The 24,221-nt window shown below is 38.3% G+C and overlaps 1 protein-coding gene and 1 long non-coding RNA gene across 5 annotated transcripts in view; one reads left to right on the top strand and one right to left on the bottom strand.

Annotated features, from left to right (window-relative positions):
- The window catches only part of LOC145720184 (uncharacterized), a 64,083-nt gene that overhangs the window by 10,814 nt on the left and 29,048 nt on the right, over window positions 1-24,221 (top strand). For 2 of the 4 annotated variants that reach the window (XR_014142997.1, XM_081812289.1), the window contains exon 2: window positions 5,113-5,196. Coding sequence is in view for 1 of the 4 variants with exons in the window: in XM_081812289.1 (XP_081668415.1) it covers window positions 5,113-5,196 (84 nt within the window). In the remaining 3 variants the exon portion in view is untranslated. Of the gene's footprint in view, window positions 1-241; window positions 376-5,112; window positions 5,197-6,330; window positions 8,573-24,221 lie in introns of those variants that run through there. The other 2 variants (XR_014142998.1, XR_014142996.1) reach the window with 2 other exon arrangements.
- LOC145720185 (uncharacterized) overlaps window positions 1-24,221 on the bottom strand; it is a 28,360-nt gene that overhangs the window by 2,854 nt on the left and 1,285 nt on the right. Inside the window, exon 2 of the long non-coding RNA XR_014142999.1 lies at window positions 22,892-22,920. This is a non-coding gene — a long non-coding RNA (uncharacterized LOC145720185). The remainder of the gene's footprint in view (window positions 1-22,891; window positions 22,921-24,221) is intronic.

The following is a 24,221-nucleotide window of genomic DNA, read 5'->3' as shown; positions in this document are numbered from 1 at the left end:
TTGACCAGGCATAATTTGAAACAATGAATTATTGGTCTAGTGTACTTAACCATTCTTCATAGCAGATGCTTCATAAATGTGTGTTGATTATAAATAGAGCAGATGATTAGATTTGTGTGATTGCCTCTCTAACCCTTGCAGTACTTATTTTGTGAACTGAGGGTCCTGCTGTATTGATAATTAAAGGATAAGCATGGGGCTGTCTCTGTTCTCACTCAGGGTTTTGCCATTCTTTTCTTATACAGCCGATCCCTGTGAGGGCCAAGAGTTGCGATGTCAGTGTATTCAGACACATTCTGACTTTATTTCTCCTAAATTCTTTACAAATGTCCAATTGATACCTGAAGGTGCTTATTGCAGCAGAAAAGAAATCATGTGAGTAGTAAAGTTGTGGGGGACAACTGAAGCCTCTAGTACCGGGCTTTTCAAAGCTGACATTTGTATTAAAAATGTGCTAGATTGAGAAGACAGGAGACCAGGGCTCTGAGCATTATTCATGCACAGCGTGGGAAAATCATTGTCCAGTGCTCATGTTCTCATTTCTGAAAACATCATGTACCCTCTCCAAAAAGAATAAGCTCTCACGTGGGAACGTGATTTGAGTGGCCTTTGAAGTCAATGAACAGGTACAACGAGCAAAGATACATGGCCTCAGTGAGAATACATGGGTGAATCTTGATTGTCTCGAGATGTCTCTATTAGACACTTGGGGAACACAATAAATCCAGCATGGCCTAGTGGCTCTCAAAGCTGACTTGACAACCTTTCTGAAGCGTCAGCCTAGAAATACAGAGCTTAGAGGCTGTGGGGAACATTTCTGAATTTTACTGAAACTTTTCAAAATTTTGGACTGGATCATACATACTGTTTCGGTTCATTGCTAAGTAACAAATTAACCACAACTTAGTGGCATAAAATAAACCCATTTATCTCAAAGTTCTGTAAGTCAGTAGTCTAATGGCTTGACTAGGTTCTTTGCTCAGGGTTTCATAAGGCTTAAATTAAGGTGTCAGCAGGGTGGAAGTCTCATCTGGAGTCTCTGGGGGGAATCCACTTCCAAGATTATTTATGTTGTTGGCTGAATTCAGTTCTTTGCAGTTATAGGATTGAGGTATTCAGATTCTTTCTGACCATTGGTTGATGGTCACCTGCAGCTCCTAGAAATTACTCTCAGTTCTTTCCACATAGCTCCTTCTGTATCAGCAGCTGAGAATCTGCCCCATGTTGAACTGATCTCACATTTCAAATCTCTCTTTCTCTTCTGCTACCAGCCAGAGATAACTCTCTGCCTTTAGGACCCATGTGATTACATTGGGCCCACCTGAGTCATCTCTCTTCGGGTTAATGTAGTCAACTCATCAGTAACCTTAACTGCATCTGCAAAATCCCTTTGCCATGTAATGTGACATAATCATGGATGTAATATCTCATCATGTTCCTGGAGACCAGAGAGGAAAACTTGGTGGTTCTTCTTAGAATTCTGCCTAACAAGCATACAAAAGACTGTATAAATATGTCCACATACAATTTAAAGATCAGTAATAAACACCCATTCACTTGCCACCCAGGCCAAAATCTGGAACATAATTAGTACATCAGAAGCCTGCACGTGTAAAACACCTATTATGGGCTGAATTGTGTCCTTTCTAAATTTTTTATGTTGAAGTCCTAACACCCAAAAGCTCAGAGTGTGACTGTAATTGGAGATAGGACCTTTAAAGAGGTGCTTAAAGTTAAATGAGGTCACAAGGCTGGGCCTTAATCCAATATGACTGGTGTCCTTATAAGAAGGAGAGACATCAGGAATGCACACACACACAAGGAAAAGGCCTGTGAGGACACAGCAAGAAGGTGGCCATCTGCAAGCTAAGGTGAGAGGTTTCAGAAGAAACCAAACCTGCCAATACCTTGACCTTGAACTTATAGCCTCTATAGAGAGATAATAAGTTTCTGTTGTTTAGGCCACCCAGTCTGTGGTATATTGTTATGGCAGACCTAGCAAACTAATAGAACCCCCCCAAAATCATATACCCACCCCACGCTTAGAAATAACTACTATTTGAGCTGTTGTTTCTTGCTTTTTAAATAGTTTTACCATCTGTGTATGAAATCTAAAGCAATTACAATTTTGCCTGTGTTATGAACTGAATGTGTGTTCCCACTCCCAACCCCATATTAAGAGGAGGGGCCTTTGGAAGGTGGTTAGGTGATGAGGATGGGGCCCTCATCACTCATTAATGGGATTAATGCCCTTAAAAAAGAGATCACAGAGAGCTCCCTAACCTTCCAACATGTGACAACAGAGTAAGAAGGTGGCCCTCTATGAACCAGGAAGTAGGTTCTCCCCAGACACCAGATCTGTGGCACTTTGATCATGGACTTCCTAACCTCCAGAACTGTGAGAAATAATGTTTGTTGTTTAAACCATCCAGTTGGTGGGGGGTTTTGTTGTTTTCTTGTTTGTTTGTTTGTTTGTTGTTTGTTTATAGGCACCCAAATGAACTAAGACAAACTGCTTTTTTTTTTTTAACTTAAATTCAAGTTAGTTAACATATAGTGTATTATTAGTTTCAGAGTAGAGTTTAGTGATTCATCAGTTACATAGAACCCAGTGCTCATCACATCACGTGCCCTCCTTAATACCCATCACCCAGTTACCCCATCCTCCTACCCCCCTCCCCTCCAGCAACCCTCAGTTTGTTTCCTATAGTTAAGAGTCTCTCATGGTTTGCCTCTCTCTATAAGACAGCCTGCTTTTGAACTTCAGGGCACCATGCTGAATATATTCTTCTGGGACTTTCTTTTATTATTCAATATTTTATTCTGCATACATGCATTCTGACATGTTTAGCTGTAGTTCACTCAATTTAAATGACACAGCATCCCGTCAGAGGAATACTAAATCAATAAATATGAAATTTGCTTCTCCAGTCCACTATTGGTGCACATTTGGGTTCTTTCCAGATTTTTGCTATTATCAACATTCTCTATATATGGTTCATGTATATCAGAGTTTCTCTAGGAATTACTTGCTGGGTTTAAGGTTTGCACACCTTTGACCTTACTAGGTTATGCCACATTGTATTACTGTATTAAGGTACCAATGAACACTCCTTCCTACATAAAACCATCTGTTGCTTCATATATTGGCCAATATCTGGTGGTGTTAACCTGATGGGTATATAATGGTATGCTTTAGTTGTTCTCTTAATTTGCATTTATCCATTATTAACGGGGTTGAATATTTTTTCATATGTTTATAAGCATTTGTGTGCCTCCTTTTGTGAAATTTCTGTTCATTTCTTTGCTTCTTTTCCTCCTTGGATACTATCTTTTCCCTGTTGGCTCACAGGTATTCTTTATATATTCTGGATATTAATCGCTTGTCAGATTTATGTATAGCAAAGCTCATTTTCCAATTTGTGGTTCTTATTTTCCTTCTTTCTATGGTGTCCTTTCAATTAATGTAAGCTTGTGTTTTTAGTATACTGAGTTAAGCAATATGCTTTTTTTTTCCTGGTTTGCACATTCAGTGTCTTGTTTCAAAAAACTTTCTTCCACAGACTTCACGGAAATATTTTATATTGTCTTCTAAAGTTTTTAGTTTTTTTCCTTTGTATTTAAGACTTTAACCCAAGTGGAACTGATTTTGTATGTGAAGTGAGGGAATGATACAATTTTATTTTTCTATATGGTTCATCAATTAATCCAGCACTGCTACTTCTATCATAAACTGAGTTCCCATCAATGTGTAAGGATATTTCTGACCTCTCTATTCTGTCCCATTAATCAAATTGTCTATACTTGTACACCATCCTTATTAATTTTATTCTAATTCTTGACATTAAGAAAGGAAAATTCTCCCATCGTCTTCAGAATGGATTTTCTTAGAGCTTTGTTTGCTCTTCCATATAAATATTAGAAGCAGCTTGCAAATTTGCACTAATTTAATTATAATTTTGAGTGAATTTCTTTGAAATTATAATTTGTGAATTATTGACATCTTTGTGATGTCAATAATCATGAGTTATTTCAAGAATATGAATTATTTCATATTCAAGAAGTTATTTCAAGAATAAGTTATTTCAAGAATATAAAATAGCTCTCAATTTATCAAAGGCTTCCTTAATGTCTTTAAACAAAGTTTTGTAATTTTCTCCATAAAGACCTTCTGTGTCTTTTTTATTACTAAAAAAAAAGCACATTTCTAGTCACTTTATATTTTTTGATGCTATTGTAAGGAATAGCTTTATAAAATTTTATGTTCCCATTGTTATTAGGATTTAGACATAAAATTTTGTATTGATTTTGCAACTGTCAATTCTTTACTTGGGTGGTCCAGTCATCTGGTGATAATGTCTGTTTAGTTTCCTTCTTTGGAAGCTTATGCCTTTTATCTCTCTAGCTTTGTGGAGATGGCAGGCACTCTTCTTTCTGCATTCAGAGGGAATACTTTCAAGTTTTCACTATTATGTTTGATGTTTTGTGGCCATCTTTGTATTGGCAATTTGCTCAAGGGTTATTATTACATTATTATCATTATCATTTTTATTGTGATCTGGTCTTTATGTAATGAACTTCAGAGGTAGAGATTTGTGGTTCTGTGAAGTACAGTTGAAAACTATAGAAGTAATTTAAACTACAGAATTAATTTAAATAAGCAATTTATGTTCTCCTTCCCTCTCCCAATAATAAATGAGGCTTTACTGAGTTCCTTAAAGCTAACACAGTTAGCACAGGTATGATGATAAAGAATGTATAGTAAGTGGTTGATAACTGGAAGCCCGGAAGATATGACCTTTATGTAGATTTCCCAGAGTCTAACACCTGTGTAGCATAAGTCCAATAAATGTTTGCTGATTAGTTGATATCTCAAAAACTCTAAGAAAAAAATTATTCTTTAGTTGATTTTTAAAATTTCATTATGTACACTGGTATGACTGAAAGTCATATTCCAATAATATTTGATTAATGTAGTTTGAGAAATAAATCCATATGTTCATTTTAAGCATTAAATTTCATGTTGCTGAAATTTTAATCAATAAACTTAAAGCATTATTGAATTATATACAATTATCATTTAACCAAAATGCTTTTTTTTTTTTTTTTCAGAGTCGCACTGAAAGATGGGACATTAATTTGTCTGGATCCTGAGGCTGAATGGGTGATGATTATTATCAAAAAGATTATCAACAGGTATAATTAATGCCAAGGATTCTCATATTCAGACTCTCTCTTGTCTTTTAATTAAAGATATCTATGAATATATACAGACTTTGCTGTAGGTTAGAATAAAATTACAGTAAGATCAGAATAAGTTTATACCAGAAAATACAAAAGTGTGGTCCCAAAACCGGCAGAATTACCATCACCTAGGAACTTATTAGAAATCCAGATTCTTAGGCCTCAGCTCAGACTTACTGGATCAGAAATTCTGGGGGTGGGGCCCAACACTTTGCGTTTTAATAAGCCTCCCAGATGATTCTGATGCATGACCAAGTTTGAGAACCATTGGTGCATGCATTCTATTTAACATACCATCCAAGTTGACCTGTGTTATAAACATCCCCAATGAATATAAAAATGATCTAAAATTGCTAGAAGCTGTCTTATGCAGATCAGGTAGGCAGGCAATAGACACATTTGATGAAAGAAATTTTAAGAAAAAAAATCCCCCTGTGAAAAAAAATTTATCTCCAGCATAACATTTCTAGAAACTAGACTCCAAATAGAATTTGCCAATTGGTGAATGGAGAAGTTACACTAAGGACAGGCAGGTGATAATGGGAGTGTATTTGGATTAACTTCTGGAAAAAAAAAAATCAAACTAGGGTTTTGGGGGGGATTTTTAAGCCATAGCAGTGTGTAAGAAGAGAGAGATGACCAGTTATAACGGAAAAACTAAATTTTGTGGGATTTTTTAGTTAAAAAATAAACAGGAAAACAAATTAAGGGTATGCAGAGCTATGATTCACCAGAGGATCACCTTGGCAGTTGAGAGGTATAATGTGGTGGGAAGAGCCTGGGCTTGTGAATCATATAGCTATGGTTTAGTGTTCCAGATCCACAGCTAAAAGTTATGCCATTTTGGTTAATTCACTTAACATTGGGATTTATATGATTTCATTTGTTCTTACTTTGCTCTATCATGGGAGAAATAGAGATAATACATGTAAAGTGGTTAATTATGGCTATTATTAATCTTCAGCTTACCAAATACATGGGCTTTTGTCTTTATTCCTCAGGGTTTTTTCTTTTTTCTTACAAGGCACCACACATGGGTAATCCTGTGTATCTGTATAGTTACGTGCCGCTCTGATTGTATTGTAGTGCTCCTAACTGATGGTCACACAAGGAACATCACATCCTATGGGTATCGAGAGCCCTTGGTATCATCATGAGCTTGGACATCCTCCAGAATTTTCTTTGAAAGTAGCACCAACTTATGCTAATTTATGACTACATTGAACTGCCTTCTTTGCTCATTCTGACAACCTAAACATTGTTTTCAGACAGGTGATTGGCTACTTGTGTGGGAATAATGGAAGGAGAAGTAATGAAATTTCTATTATGTTGGGAGAATAATCTCCCAAATTCATATAATAGGTGAGCGGTTTCCCTGTTAGGCTCAATATACCTTAACGGAGTCCACATCTTCCATGCTGTACCCTATCACTTAACTCCTAGTGTACTCTGGCATTTGATCACTGCTTTTCACTCAACTCTATCCTTTGACATATTCTTAACAGTATGTTTCTTGATTAACTTATCAACACTCCAGCCTCTTAATTGCTTGAATTTTTGAGTTCCAAAGGCTGTAACTAGTCGCCCACAACTTTGGATCTCAGTATAAAGTAATCTATAGTCTTCAAAACTAAAATACTCCTTTTAAAGGAATTTTTCATTCATTATAAGATCAATGCATTTAACAAGAAGAAAATGGGGTTCATACAGCTGTATAATAGAATTGTCTTAAATTTTAAGAATTTACTCTTAAATAAAGCAAACTTAATAGATAACATCAGCCAAGAGTAAAAGTGATCCAACCAAGGAAGCTATAAAGTCATTGGGTTGGAAGAGGAGGAGAGGAAATTTAAGACCATCAAGACCCAGGAAAGATCACGAGATGATGCCTCAGAAAGATGAAATGGAAAACACAGAGCTAAAGTTATGTTCTAATCATTTAACTTCTCCTAGGTAGAATTTTTGCATTAGCAACACCATATTGATGAATAAAATCTCTCTCTCTCTCTCTCTTTTTTTTTTACTGTTTCTGAAGGAAAAAAATGTGTTAACAGATGAGTGATATTCTCATGGAGCCAATGAATAGGAATGCTGTTTCAGAAAATGTCTTAGTCAGTTGGGGCTGCTAACAAATTATCAAATTGCTAACAAATTAGGCCAAATTGTTGGCTTAAACAACAAACATTTATTTCTCACAGTTCTGGAAGCCAGGAGTCCAAGGTCAGGGTGCCAGCATGGTCAAGTTCTTGGAAGGTCCTGGTTTATAGATGGTCATTTCCTTGCTGTGTCTTCACTTGGTGGAAAAAGAGAGCTAGCTCTCTAGTCTCTTTATATATATATATATATATATATATGGCTACTAATATCATACATGGGGGTTCTTATCTCATGACCCAATTACTTTTAGAGTCCCCCCCCTCCAAATACCATCACATGGGGATTAGGGTTTCAACATATGAACTTTGGAGGGACACAAATATTCCATCTGTAGCAGAAAGGGATTCAGTTCATAGACACTGGAGCCCTGAGGACTTTCTCTTGTCATCTGCTGTGTCTTTGTCTCTCTCTGTTGACCTGGGGTTTCTCTCTTCTCTCTGATTTTTGGGTCTCTGTGACAAGTCATCCACAAAAAGTAACATACTTTCTCTCAGATTCAATTTCCAATTCCTGGGAGAGAAGATCTTATAGGCTATATTGATTCAGGTGTCCACACAGGTCCAATCAACTGTGGCCAAGGGATACAGACAAGGCCATCTGGGACTTACCACTGTAGGATGAAGAAACACCTAAGTGAGAGTTTCTTACGAATTGAATCTTTTGAAGGATTCTATTACTACATGTGTGTCTTCATGTGTGATAAGGGGAAAAGAAAGGTGAAAGAGAAAACGTATTTCCTCAGGAGAAACTATTGTACTTTCAAGAGGTGACATGCATGTATTGAAAGAGCCCTTCTTGGCAAAAGGTCCAGAGATCTAGGTTCTGCAATTCTGAGCAAGTATCTTAACTTCTCTGAACTCTTTTGCAAATGTGAAAACATGGCAAACAAAACAAAACAAAGAACCTTCATTCCCCACAGGATTGTTAAGAGGAGATAATAAGATAAAAATTGCTTTGAAATAAACATGAGGGGTGCCTGGGTAGCTCAGTCGGTTAAGTGTCTGCCTTCAGCTCAGGTCATGATCCCAAGGTCCTGGGGTCGAGTCCTGCACTGGGCTTCCTGCTCAGCGGGGAGTCTGCTTCTCCCTCTCCCTCTGCCCCTGCTTGTGCTCTCTGTCAAATAAATAAATAAAATCTTTAAAAATAAAAAAAGGAAAGTAAGCATGAAAAATCATAACGTATTATCATTATTATTATTAAAATGATAAAGTCAATCCCCAATTAGTACTTAAGAAAGCCAGTTTTATGGTGCCTATTCACATTGTCTTATCCACAATTCTATCCACAAGCCTCTAAGCTGTCTGAAGTAGGTGGCAAGTTTTACTGCTGTGGATGGTGGCAAAAACATGTTATTAAGCTATACACTAACAATTAGCTCCGAGTTTGGGCTTGAGGCAAAAACTCTCTCAGGACCACAGGTACAAGACTGAATATTTGAGAGTATAAAATTCCAAATTTCAAGAGAAAGGGATCAAGCTGACACAGTTTGTGTCATGCACCCACTCATGGTCTAGCACCCTAGGCCAGGAGGGTGGAAACACCTATAGAGACATGGCCAGCAGCCATCGCAGGATGAAGCAGGCCATTTCCAGAGTTGCTGGTAGACAACTCGGTGGGCTTAAGCAATAGATTAGATTCAGCTGGAGAGATCATCATTTTAGATGAGTCTAGGATGCACCAGAGAGATGAAAATATAGAATATGCAAAAAGAAGGCTGAGATTTCAAGAATAGTATTGAGACTATCTGACTTATTTCTGAAAGGAGTGCCAGACAATGAGAGGAGGGAGAATGGATGAAAAGTAATGTTTGAAAGAATAATGACTAAGAATTTTGTAGACAGATGAATTCCTCATATTCAGAAGCTCAACAAATTCTAAGCATGATAGAAAAATAAAATTCATACCCAACTATATCGTTAAGAACCTGCAAGATCCCAAATACGAAGAAAGACCTTAGAATGAATAAGCATGACCTACACCGTGTGGCAAGTGCTTCGAGAAGGAGGGCTCAAGAAAAGGTCACACCTGCATTAGGTCTTCGGAATACATACACAGTTTTTCTAAAATGGAATTGCTGAGAATGAATTAGTTGTAAAAGAATAGCAAGTTGCTGTGGCTTTCTGTGCACATTTATAATGAAGAATCAAGGTCACCAAATTTAGCTTGGGTCAATTATGCCTAAATGCGAGACAGTTTCTAAAGGATACAGTAAGCTACCAAGAAGAAACCAGGGTTAGTGATTCATTTATTTATTTAACTAATTTTACTGGATATCTTTTGCTTCCTTATGTTTGTGGTTTGAAAGCATCTCACACATTTTACAGTTTTTCACTATGATCCTTTTCTTTAGGTTCAAAGGGATTTTCAAAATGTAACGTGCTGCATGTATTGAGAAAGGTATACCTTCGTTCCTCACCGCCCCCCCAGCCCCACCCATCTTAATGTGTTAATGTGGGGAAGTGGTAAAAAGTAATGGTTAACACAGGATTTGAGGCAAACAGATCCTATTCATACTACCATTTACAGAGTAAGTGATTTCAGGCAAGTAACAATTCTGAATTTCAGTTTCTTCTATAAAATGTCAACACTCATATTTACTTTAAAAAGTGAGTGAAAGAACTAAAGAAGTGAATGCCTTTCAACTCTTTATGCTCTAGGAGCCACATCCAATTACTCATTGTCTTTGTGACGGTACTATCCATTTCTTTTTTTTCTTTTTTTCTTTTTTATTATGTTATGTTAATCACCATGGGTACTATCCATTTCTTGGCATAAAGCTTGTATTCATACTGTTCCCTCCACCTAAATCAGTTCCCCTTGCCCTGCCTCCTTCCTCTGTACCTGACCTAACATATAAAGGAACTAAGATTTGAGGAATGGTCTTAGTTTGTATATCACCTCCTCTGGGAGGCCTTCCCATACCTCTCAAGTCTGGGTTATTGGCTCCATGTCTATATAAACTGTCAAAATTACATTTGCTTCGCATTTTATCTCATTTCACAGGGGAAGCTTTTATTTATTTTGTTTTATAAAGTTTATTTTTTTTTTAAGATTTTATTTACTTATTTGACAGAGAGAGACAGCAAGAGAGGGAACACAAGCAGGGGGAGTGGGAGAGGGAGAAGCAGGTTTCCCACGGAGCAGGGAGCCCGACTCGGGGCTGGATCCCAGGACTCTGGGATCATGACCGGAGCCAAAGGCAGATGCTTAACAACTGAGCCACCCAGGCGCCCCCAGGGGAAGCTTTTATATAAACACAAACAACTGACTTGCCAAAGATTATAAAGCCAGATAGTGGCAGAGCCAACGCAGGACACCAGGAATCCTGATTTTTATCCTCCATTACTCTATTATCTCCATTACTTCTGCTTTGGTTAGCAGAACCAGCTCCACCCTGGTTACACCCAGACTGTGGGATGCTGAGACATAAAACCTCCAGAAAGAGACCCTCTCTGTGTTTCTGGGTGAGGAGCATTTCTTCCCTATGACACAGTAACTCATCAGGCCATCTAAGACATCCTGAAGGCTACTCCCTCCAGCAAAACCAGCCTTCCCCCACTGGATCATCAGATGCTATCATCTTGGTCTGGACTGATGCCTGTTTCTGCATTTTCTTCTTGGTGCCAACAAAAATATGATTATCTTTTTAATTTAGCCAAACCTCCTTCCAGAACTCATCATTCACACAGGGATTTTTCTCTTCTCTTGAGATTCAATTATTGTCACTGCTGAAAAGAACTGTCCCCCTACCTTGTACCCCTTTCCTATCCTGAAACACGCATTTATTACCCATGACTATGCCCTACCCCCTGGGACAGGGAGTTCAGGGTGAAGGAGAGACATTTGTTATTTTCCCCAAACTCACTGTTCCTCTATTTTTCTATTTTATTACACTATTTTATTACGCTCTTTCTATTTTATTACACCGTTCATCCAGTCGCCTAAGCCAGGGATTTAGGGATCGTCATAGACTGCCCTTCCCCTTCTGCCCCACATCCAGCCACGCTCTGGATCCTGACACTTCTCCACCCTTTTTCCACCCTCATTCAGCCCTTCTCCCTCTTCCCCCTCCCAATGTCTTAGTTCTGGTCTTCTCAAACTTTCAACAGTTTCCCTGAAATAGCCTTCTAACTAGTATCCATGACTCCAGCAGGTTCCATTCCAAACAGTCTGATTCACCACAAAGTGACTGTTCTAAAATACGATTACCAGCACATAAGAAGAATCCCTCACCTATGAGGCAGGCCAATCATCATTTCTTACCCATGGGCCAAAGTTTACATCAGCAAATAGATGTGTGTTATATTTATTGAAAGAAAACATTTATGGTAAAAATTTAAACAGTGTAAGGGGTTATATCCTTTTTTTAAAAGGAAAGAATAATTTTTAAAGGAAAAAATAAATTTCCCCCCACCCCAAATCCTGAGTTGTCTGGTTTCCATCCCTAGGTGTAATAATGATTTTTACCAGTTTTGGTGGGTATATATTCCCAGAAACGTTCTCTACATGTACCAGCATATTTGATGACATAAATGAGAGCATTGTCTCTTTTCAGTACATTTACTTATTTATTTACTTGCTCAGGATGGGGAGTGGGTATAGAATATTTTATTGCAGGTATGTACCATTGTTCAGCTTACCAGTCTATTCTGATGGACATTTAGGTCTTTTTTTTTTTTAAGATTTTATTTATTTATGAGAGAGAGAGTGTGCAAGAAAGAGAGAGCATGAGCAGAGGGAAGAGCAGAGGGACAGGGAGAAGCAGGCTTCCCACTGAGCAGGAAGCCCACTTGGGGGGCTCAAAGATCATGACCTGAGCCTAAGGCAGACACTTAACAGACTGAGCTACCCAGGCACCCCTATTTAGGTCTTTCCAGACTCCGTTTTATGTGAGAAATAATGCTTTAGTGAACATTTATGTGTTTATCTTTTGTGTATACAAGTTATGCATGTATACCTGTAATATAAATATATAGAACAGGAGTGTCTGAATCAAAGGGTACGTGCATTTTACATTTTGATAAACACTGTCAAAACAGTTCCCAAGAATTTGCACTAATTTAAACTCCCTCTATTAGACTATGAAAATGAAATGTACTGGTAATGATAGTGCTTTGTCCAACTTTTTTATCTTTGCCAGACTGATAGGTGAAAACTACTATCTCATTGTTTGAGTCTATAGTTCTCTAAAAAGAGTGATGTTGGGCTTCTTTTCTTTTCTTTTTTTTTGCAGCCATTTATATTTCGCTTTCTGGAAAATTTTTTTTTCATTATTGGTCTTATTTATTTCTAAGCTACATGTATACATTAAGAAAATAAATATTTTTCTGCAAAATAAATTGCAAAGTATTTATTTTGTATTTTCCATTTGTGTTTTTATTTTATTTTGGCTTTTCCCCCATGGAAAAAGTACTATTTTAGTGTAGTTAATTCACTAAATTTGTTCTTTTTTTTTCTTTTTAAAGATTTTATTTATTTATTTGAGAGAGAGAGTGAGAGAGAGAAAGAGCACAAGAGGGGGAGCGGGAGAGGGAGAAGCAGACTCCCTGCTGAGCAGGGAGCCCGATGCGGGACTCAATCCCGGGACTCCAGGATCATGACCTGAGCTGAAGGCAGTCGCTTAACCAACTGAGCCACCCAGGCGCCCACTAAATTTGTTCTTAATGGTACCTGGAGTTTGTGTTTTGCTGTCATAGCACTTCTCTATCTTGAAACGCAGTTTGCTCAAATTGAGAGGTTTGAACCAACCACTCTCCAAAATAGATATTCTCTAGATTAGGACTGCTGGAAAACAGGCTTCTTAATGGGTGGGTCACAGACATCATATCTAAGAATAATGAACTTACAGTTAAAAGATCTTTTTAATCTAGAATATTTAAAAGTAGTTCATGTCTTAAAATGAATCAATACATTGCAGCAATGTCATCTTCTGGAAAGAACAAAGGTAAGTTTAAGCTTTAAACATAGATATGTGTGTGTATGTGTGTGCGTGTGTGCACATTGAGAACATACACAAAGAGAAGTATATGTGTGTGTGCATGTATAAATATTCAGTAAATACTATATAGTATTTTTATGTTGAATATATGTGCATAAACATTTTGTATATTATACAAAAATACTGCATACATACTTATATACAAAATATACTAATATATTTGCATACAAAAATTATATATACATATATTGTTTTTCACTGAAAAAGAAATTTAACCACATTACAATATATTTTGGGTAATAGATGAGAAAGTAATTATTCAATTCCCCCTAAATTAACATAATTACTGCCATTATTTAGTACATCTCCATTCAGTCTGTTTTGTATATAGTTCTAAGTATAATGGCTGAGTCACCTTTAGGGGACACTATAAAGGAGTCTCCTGTTAGATCAAAGAAACACAAGCAGAAGGAAACTAGAAGTATAGTGCCGTAGAAGCAGAAGTTAAGGGGAGAGGTTCATAAGAAGTTAGGTGAGGCCTGCATCTCATCCTAGCCCGCCCAACCCCGAATCAGGGAACAGAAAGATGCAGAGTACTTCATGTAAGAATAGCTGGAGAACTAACCAATAGGTCCATAAAAAGGTAGCATGTGTAACCTGCTATAAAATAATGCATAACCAGTCAGTTACCCAAGAAAGAACCACAAACAGTACCAATTAAGTTAAAAAGAAAAATTTCCCTGAGGCGCCTGGTTGGCTCAGTCGGTTAAGCACCTGCCTTTGGCTCAGGTCATGATCCCAGGGTCCTGGGATGGAGCCCCGCATCAGGCTCCCTGCTCAGTGGGGATCCTGCTTCTCTCTCTCCCTCTGCCCCTCCCTGCTGCTTGTGCTCTCTTGCTCTCTCTCTCTCAATATCTCAAATAAATAAAATCTTTTAAAAAAAAGCCCTTTGAAAAAATTGCCGTCTTCCTCTGTATCCCACTACCTTTGTTCTGACCCTAGAAAATGTAGAAGCAGTACAATGAGTAGGGAAGAAGAAAAAGAATTTCCAAGTAGAGAAGGCGAAAAGAACAGATCCTAGTGATTTCATCCAGTCTTATGACTAAATGTCATCTATGTGCCAATGATGCCCAGACTTCAAAATTCACCCTTGAACCCTCTCCTGAACTGCAGACTTGTGCATCTTCCTACTGAACATCACCACTTCAGTCTCTAACAGCCATTTCACAGTTAATATATCCAAAATGGAACTCTTGGTCATTCCCAACAATCTGGTCTACCTGCAAGTCTCCATTATAGTGCATGGCAACTTTATTCTCCCAATGGTCCAGGCCAAAAAACTTGAGGTTTTTCTTGACTTTTTTTTACCCATGCATTAGGTATTATTTTTGTCAGAAAACCCTGTTGAATCTACCTGCAAAGTATATCTAGACTCTGATCACTTCTCACCACCTCAGCTACTCCTCCCTGGTTTGAGCCAGGCTTCTTTCTCACCCGGGGATGCCATCATCTCCAAATTGATGTTTGCTTCTATACTTGTCATCCTCACCTCCACAGTTTGTTTCAAAATAGTAGCCATAGTGGTGTTGTTAAGACATAGATCAGATAATGTCATTCTTTTACTCAAAACTTTCCTTTCGATCACTTCCCAACTCACTCACTCACTCACTCACAGAAAAGCCCTAGTTCTTAGAATAGCCAACAAAACCTTATGTCTGCCCTACGCCACTCCCCCCACCTCTCCCCCCAGGTTCAGTCTGCTTGAGCTTCTATAACAGAACATAGACTAGGTGGCTTAAACAACAGACATGGCTTTTCTCACCATTCTGGAGGCTGGAGCAGAGTGCCAGCATGGGCAGCTTCTGATGAGAACTTTCTTCCTGGCTTATAGACAAACACCTTCACACTGTGCGCTCACATGGCAGAGAGAGAGAGAGAGAGAAAATGAGCTCTCTGATGTTTTTTCTTATAAAGACACTAATCGTATTGGATCAGGGTCCTACCCTTATGTCTTCATTAACCCTAATTACTTCCATAAAGGTCTTATTTCCAAATAAGCATTGAGGGTTAGGGCTTCAACATTTGAGTATTGGGAGGATACAAACATTCAGTCCATGATACCATCACTAATAAAAGGACCTCACCTTCTACTAGGTCCTGTTGCTCACTCTTTTCATGCACATTGACCTGCTTAATGACCCTTAAACAACTCATACATATGCCTGCCTGAGGGCCTTTGCACTGGTTGTTTCCTCTTCAAGTCTTTGTTCAAATATCACCTTCTCGATTAAGCCTACCCCAATCAGTTTATTTACAATTGCTACTTACCCTCACCAGTACCCTTGGGTCTCCTTATCCTGCTGTCTCTTTTGCTGTTCCATCAAACCTTCTAAGATACTTTACAAGGAGCTGGTCGTATGGTGGGAACTCAGACAGGCAGGGCAGGGCCGTGAAAGCCTGGTCAGAGTGGCTGCCATTGCCCCCGAGACAGGATGGGGGTTGGGATTCAGAGAGGAGGCCACACAAAAGCTAAGACTAAAAGGCAAGTGGGAACTTGATAAAATAGGTGTGTAGTAGTGCCTGGGCTTTGAAAACCAAATAAACCTTAGCCCGTCCCAAAATGAATGCAATAGTGGAATCTCAGGCATTATGATAGAGCCATGAGGCAGAAATTTAGGAGCAGGTGGAGAATTGAGGGGAAGAAATAAGAGAAAGGTTGGTCTTACTCTATTTGGGCAGATAGGATTCTGCCTGGTTAGGGGACTATATTTCATGAAGGTTTGTCCTTAGCTTGTTAGTTTAAATACTGGAATGTCACCTCATCCGACTTTGCTATTGCTAACTTCTGTCCTTTATGTGGGAATTGTCTTAAGAAATATATTCCCGAATATCTATACTTTAACAACTATGAACAGATTTCTTTCTAATCTTGCTGATGGATAAATGAAGTGGTGCTCTATTTAATCCAACTGGGATCTCGAAAATGACCAGCTTTCTTCACATTTGAGAGGTAAGTACTATTCAAACCATGGTCATCCCAAGGCAAGTCAAGTTTGCTCTGACTGCATTTCTTCTCCATTCCTTACCTTACACTCAAAATGGGTGGCTGTCAACTCTCTAGGCAACTATTTCTTACATTTAGGGATCCTGTTTTCATATGTATATATGCAATGTCGTCATGTTTCTAGGAAAAATACCTCTTCCACCTGTTAAGTAGCTGTAGCAAAGTGTTCTAGTTAAGGCCCAGCTGGATTTTAAAGTCTGTGAGGCTGTTTGTACAGCTGACATTTTTCACCTTGCTTTAACTGATTATGGATATCTTTTTTGGGTGGCAGAGGGGGATGGCCTAGAAGGCGAGAAGGAGGGAATATAGAAAACAAAGCCAGGAGAGAAGACTAATGTCCTCTGTCTCTTGCTTGAGAAGTTGTTTGGGACCCCACTGGAGAGAGGCGATAGGGACAGAAAACAGCCTGAGATACCTGGGAAGCCTCAGTACAAACAGTACATAATGAATTTCTCTCTCTATTATCTAAAAAGAAAAAGATTCTATTTACCTATATTGACATGATTCACTTGGACAATGACAATTTTGTTGCATGACAAATTTTGTTGTAACAAATTTGAGAAAATGGCACAGAAAAATCGTTATGTTCAAAGATTAGGAATGAAGACTTGGTTCAGCGTTGGCCTATTATGAAAGATCACCTGTCTGGGATTTTCTTTTAATTTTCATTGGCCTTTGGGATAATTTCTAAGAAAATTATATAAACCAGTTTTTAACAAAAAACTAATCTTAGGGAGTGGTGAGGTGAGGACAGTGAATGTGACAAAGTATACTGCTTGTATGCAAAATGGGAAAAAGCTGATATGCCTAATTTTTATCTATTTAGACAGTAAAATATATGTCTAAGGAAAAATATTAAAAACATAGGTAAGGCAAAAATAATAAATAGATATATAAATATAGATATATCACAAAAGGAAGATACATTAAAAGATATATACTTAAAGATAATTTATTATGATAAAATAGCAAATTCAACCATTGGCTTTGACATTGGAGATGTTTGTAGTGAATAAAACAAAGATCTTGCCCTCAAAAAATTTATTTAGTCTGGTGCCCTGTTTCTCAAAATGTGTTCTCTATTTGTAAAAATGCCACATTTGATTTACCACCCTCTAAATTCAATCAAATTCTTAGTGTGGAAGAGGGTATCCAGGGGCCAAGAATCTATATGATATGCAAATATCCAAGATGTTTCCTAGGCACAGTAATGTTTGAGAACTAGAGATCCAGTAGGCCATTGTTTAATCTAATACTTCTCTCAAGGTAAATTGAGGATAGGCACAGTGGATGATTCATGCCCTCTGAGATTTGAGACTGCAAGTTTAGAAATCCAAAACTGGACAGGAAAACACACACGCATAGGAGAAAGGTGGATGGTGTTCTAGAGATAGAAAGAAAGCAGCAAGTGTTACTTTATCAGCCACTATTTACTATCTATGCATATCACTGCAGAACAACACCTGAGAAGTTTTCTATGTCTTATAACATCGAGTCCATCCTCAGTCCACAAATAGTGCTTGGTACATAGGAAGCACTTTATAAATATCTGATAAATCAATCAATCAGTCACTCATACTCTGCTATTCTCTAAATCCAAGAACAACAAAATCCCTTTACATCACTTACGTTAGGAAATGTTTCCCCAGACTGGATTAGATGGAAATTTATGCAACTCTCTCTTTAACCACCTACTTTCTTTGGTTAAAGTTTATATATAGAGAGAACTAATGAGTACTGAGTATACAACCTGGAGTTATAGAAGATTTGCATCCTTAGTAAGGGTGATAATTATCCCTAATGAGACAAAAAATTGGTTTTGGAAAGTAGAATAATCTTAGACATTACACTGGTTCTTGGCCTTCCAAAGGGCCACAGTACATGAACAGATATACAGTATGTCTATGGTCTTAAAATTTTATGGAAGAGAGGTGATTGATTAGAAAAATCATGTTTCAAAAGGCTCTTTGCAGAAGGAAGGGTGATGATAATAACAGGTAATATTCAGCAATAATAACCATAGTAATACTAATATTGAGAACCACTGCTTCATAACATGGAGAATCAATGCCCAATACCCAACTCTCCCACAGCTAATTTACATTTTACAAAAACCCAGTGTTGGACATACTGATGGGATATTCTCAAAGGGTTCATGGGGAACTAAACAGGTTCACAGAGAAGTAGCACAAGTGAGTTGCCTCTCTAAAATTCCAATGTGAGATTATTTAATAAAACCAAGAGCTGGTTCTTTAAAAAAATAAACAAAATTGGAGGTGACTTGGAGGATGGGCTAAATGGTGATGGGGATTAAGGACGGCACTTGTAATGAGCACTGGGTGTTGTATGTAAGTGATGAATTACTAAATTCTACTCCTGAAACCAATATTACACTATATGTTAGCTAACTAGAATTTAAGTAAAAATTTGAAGAAAAAAAAATAATTAAAAAATAAAAGGAATGCTGCATAATATTCCATTGTATATATATACCACATCTTCTTTATCCATTCATCTGTTGATGGACATCTAGGCTCTTTCAATAGTTTGGCTATTGTGGACATTGCTGCTATAAATATTGGGGTGCATGTGTTGAGTGCCTCCATATCCTGGCTTATTTCCAGAAACCAAGGATGCAGTAAAGCTCTGTCTTCATGGAGTTTATATCATAGTGTGGGATACAATACAATAACAAATAAACAATATATCACATAATACAGGTTATATTATTATATATTCCGAGATTTATATCAGAAAAATTAGATAGGACAAGGAAAAAAATAAATGGTCAAGGGAATTGCTAGGATGGTCCAGAAAGATTTTTTTGAGGAGAGGACAATTGAACAAGAAACCAAATAAAATGTGGGAGCAAGTCATGTGAATATTTGGTGGGAGAATATTCCCAGCAGATGAAAGAAGAAGAGCAAAATTCCTGAAATGAAATTGTAATGGCACATTCTAGAAAAAATAAGGAAAAAAAGAGTTGACATAGTGGAGTGAATGTGAGGAATGGTCTCAAAAATGAAGCTGAAGAGGTAGCCAGGGACTGTGATAAAGGACTTTGCAGCCGTGGAAAAGATTTTAGATTTTATTCTTGGTGTAATGAGGAGCCATTGAAGGACTTGAGAGCAAAAGAGTGAAATGTTTTGTTTCATTTTAAATATCACCTTGGCGGGGTGCCTGGGTGGCTCAGTCATTAAGCATCTGCCTTCGGCTCAGGTCATGATCCCAGGGTCCTGGGATCGAGCCCCGCATCGGGTTCCCTGCTCCGCAGGAAGCCTGCTTCTCCCTCTCCCACTCCCCCTGCTTGTGTTCCCTCTCTCACTGTGTCTCTCTCTGTCAAATAAATAAATAATAAATAAATAAATAAATAAATATCACCCTGGCTAGAGTGCGGAGAACAGACAATGAGGGTGTGGGGTAAGAGAGAAGGCAAAGAGGCAAGTTTGGTGGCTCTCACAGTGGTTCCCATGAGACCGTGATGGTGACTTGGACTAAGGAGGTAAGAGGAGGGAGAGTGAGAAATATCAAATGAATGATGTATTCTGAAGATAAAGTCAACAGATTTGCTGATGGATTTGATGCAGTGTATAAACAAAAGAAAGTAAAAAGTCAAGGTAGACTGAACACAGTTTTGGTCTTAGTGATTGAATGAATGGTGGTGCCTTTTACTAAATAAAGACTAGGGATAAGCAAGTTGGTGTCAGAGGATAACTAGAGTTCTCTTCTGGACATGCAAGATTGGAGATGTGTGTTGGACATCTACGTGGAGACGTTAAACAGTTGCAACATCTGTCCCGATGCTCAGAGGAAAGGTGAGAGGTGGAGACATCAGTGGAAGCATCCTCAGCATACAAGTGGTAATGAAAGCTTAGATAATGAAAACCTAAGTAAGTTAACCTGGGTCCTGGGATGCCTGGATGGCTCAGTCGGTTAGGCCTCTGCCTTTGGCTCGGGTCATGATCCCAGGGCCCTGGGATCGAGTCCTGCATCTCGCTCCCTGCTCAGCAGGGAGCCTGCGTCTCTGTCTGCCTGTCGCTCCCCCTACTTGTGCTCTCTCTCTCTCTGACAAATAAATAAAATCTTTAAAAAAAATAAAAATAAGATTTAGAAAAGAAAGTTAACTTAGGTCCTGATTGTAGATAAAATTGAGAAGAGGTCACAGGATGGACTAGCATTTAAGTCAGAAAGTTGAAGTTGAAGATGATCCAACAATGGAGACTAAAGGAAAAAAAAATACTTTGCATTTTATACTCATATTTCAAAAGGCTAATATGCTGGCTATAGCATGCAGGCACCAGATACGTGACACCTTACAAGAACCCAAATTATTGAAGGAAATTGTCTGTCATACCCATTGAGAAAAAGTTGCTTTTTTAATTACAAGTTCTCAAAGGACATTGAACCATGATTAGCATACTTTGAAGATAGACATTCTCGGAAAGGACTCACTATACTTGGTACTATTAGAATAAGAAACCATTTCATGGAGAGAAAGATATGTAATCCAGGTAAAATATTGAGCTGGATATTCTTTACTTAAATATTCACCCAGTATCATAATTTGAGAAAATCACAAATGCAGGAAGATTCTTTGTCATTAAAGATACCAGTTTTAAAATGTGGTAATTTATAGTGTAATCAACACACACACACACACCCTTACACAATGTTAGTAATGTCAGTGTCTGCATCAATGTGGTCATATCCTTACCAGCAGCAAACAAACTATATTGAACTTGAAGATGGTGTATGCCCACGTACTGCTCATTGCCTTTCCCCATGTTGATTTGTGTTCCAAATCTCTGTCAGGCCAGGACTACCTCAAATCTTAAAGTTTGAAGTTTAATATTACCTGGACTTAGCCATTCAGCGTGAAATATGGTTGAGGGCTGGCTTACACCTGGGTCTTCTTTAGCCTATCTGTGCAGTCTCCTGCATTATGAACTCATTGACAGCTGTCTTCTATTAAACTGGCCATTATATATGGGTCATCAAAATTAGAGTTCAGATTTGGGGGAATGAGGGAATCTCCTTAGGGACAAAGGGCCCTTTTATATATATGATTTCCTGATGTCCTTCAAATCTTGATCTAATAATTCTTTATTGCTTTGGCTTTTCAGCTTTTAAAAGAGCTTTACAAAATATTTTATCTACCCTTTTTATTTGTTTCCTGTGAGAGTGGGACTCCAGATGACCTAGATTATTGGAGACCAGAAGTCTCAATCACATCTCTAGTTGAGAAAATTTCACCCAAGTTTTTGAAGCTCTGCCATTGCTTCAGTGATGCTTCTCTTGATTCTCTTATACGTACGTGATTTCTTCCTTCTCCAAAACCCCATATCACCTGTCTGACCCTCTCATTCTCCTATTAGTCATGAGTGCAGTCCCTTTTTGTGTCATGTTAGACTCTCAATGGCAGGTGGCGCGTCTTATCTCCTGAAGCAACCAGTTCATGCTTTGCACAGAGGAGACACTTAAGATTTATTTAATTGAAAAAATTTCAAAGCATTGCTTGAGAAATCAGCTATGAAATAATCACTATAGTTATTTCCCACATTTCTTGATTGCAAAAGGGAAGAGTCTTGAGCAATAAGAAAAGTTCCCTAGCCTTTTCCCTCACATTCCACTTGAATTTACATAAAGTGTCAGCCCCAGTTTATTCTTCTAGCAAGGCCCAGCTGCTGGAACATTCAATTACCATTAGTTCAACTTGTGATAATGAACATGTTTCATCGGCCCACTTCATAAAACTCATTGAGAAGCCTCGGTTCACAAAAGAAGGAATTTGGCTCCCCCAGGAGCATAATTCTATACAGATGTGGTCAAGCAACACTGAATGCCAAACTGCATGACAATATGTGAAATGACGTGGGGAAGGGAGGAAATAATTTGCATAGAACATGAAACACGTGTGTTGCCTTAATTGCCTGGATATTTCAGGGGAAAATTGTTGTGGGCCAAAAAATATTCTGAAGTTTGAAATCACACAACCCAAGTGACAAATTTGAGGCTCGTCATTTATAAGCTACTTATTCATTCTTAGACACTACAGATTATAAGTCATCATTATTTTACATACCATTTAGAAGGAGAAATATCAGTCAAATAATCTGTGTTCCCCATTACTGGTAAGTATATCATGACTTCGGAGATGTTAAAATGTAATCAAATATGAGTCTTAGAATCATTGAAATAGCATGTATCTTATTAATCTTTGAAGCTTTCTTTCTCCATTGGGTAAATAAATGGGTATAAAAAGACTTCCTTCATAAATTTCAGTTTCCTTGTCATCTTTCTTTATCAGTCTCAATATTGACCCAGGGAAGTCAAAATATACAACGGCAGAATGAGCCATAGTGTGAAAGTAAAGGATCCGGCAGCAAGCCTACCCACAAAGAAGAGATGGGGAGGGGGGTGGGGGGTGTGCAAGTTGAGCTGCTGGTTGTACCGCTTAGGAAAAGCAGGCATTTTACCTGTAAACTTACCTGCTTCTACTCCCTCATGATGTATCTACCTATGGAAAAGAAGGTGTATTAAAAAGTTCATTAATCTGGTCTCTCTGCTTCTGAGAGGAAGATTAAGATTATTTAGATGGAGGGGCACCTGTGTGGACCCTGCTTAAGATTCTCTATCTCCCTCTCCTTCTGTCCCTGCTCCCTCTGCTTGCATGTACTCTCTCTCTCTCTCAAAAAAAAAAAAAAAAAAAAGATTATTTAGATGGATGAGTTTGTAATAAACCAAGTAAGTGGATCTGCATAACATAACATCTTCCGCTTATCTTCCTCATGGGAGCCACCTGTGCCCCTATGGCAAGTGATCTGCTCTGTTCTCTGTCATGTGTGAAAGTAGCTTACCCCACAGGGGATGTCCGTAATTTTCCGACCCAACTTGTGACTACGTAGATAAATCTGCCTAATTCTGGGGTTCAGTATTAAGGAGTTCATCTACCCATAAATTGTGATTTTTAATATCAGCTTTATTAGTAGTAAGGGTGGTATTTTGGTTTTTTATCTAACTTATTTTTTCTTATCTTAATTGAATCAAGACTCATAATCCAGGAAGTTGTAAGGAGTACTACTTGGAGGTTCCCTAAAAGACCAACTAGCATACCTGACCTTGACTCTGATGAGCAGCAGACATCTGTATTAGAACACAAAACTATGATAAAGGTTGGCCCATCAAGGTGCCATTGGGAAATCCAGTTCATCACGTAACCACCCCTTCTTCATCCTGTTTGGCACAGTCATGATTAGAACCCCAGCCTACATCTGAGTGTGCTATTTCTTAGGAAGAGGACCACTCCTTTCTTCTCCTATTTCTCTGGCTTCTCTTAGCTTCCTCCCATCAACAATGCTGTCTAAGGCCTAACTTCTGACCCATGATGGACTTGGCTGACCTCCCTTTACCACTAGCGAGCAGAGGAGCAACCCAGGCACTGATCCAAGCCAACCAAAGGGCAGGCAGCTGCAGTCTATCGGAGTGGCAGTGGTATTACCTAAAGGCCCAGCCAAAGCACATATTGACTCATTGTGAGCCATCAGATTAGGAGAATAAGAAACTTTATCAGTAAAACCTCAACCTACTTTGCTTGGCCACATTCTCAGAGACCAACAAACTGGGAACAAAGGCAACTGTTCAGGAATACCAAGAAGTAGGATGCGAGAACAGTCAGAGCATTGAACCAGAGGAATCTTGCCCAGCTCTATGCTCAATTTATTTCCTTGGATACATTCTGTATCCAGACAAATCAATCATGTTTTTGCCAGAAAAATTCAGCCAGAATGCTTACGTTTTATTTTCTGCACCAAGACAAAA

The sequence above is a fragment of the Leptonychotes weddellii genome, chromosome 2 (genome assembly GCF_054177405.1).
Source record: "Leptonychotes weddellii isolate Sample4059 chromosome 2, ASM5417740v2, whole genome shotgun sequence".
NCBI classification, from domain to species: Eukaryota; Metazoa; Chordata; class Mammalia; order Carnivora; family Phocidae; genus Leptonychotes; species Leptonychotes weddellii.
Note: the sequence above shows the minus strand (reverse complement) of the source record. Positions and strands in the feature narration are given on the sequence as shown.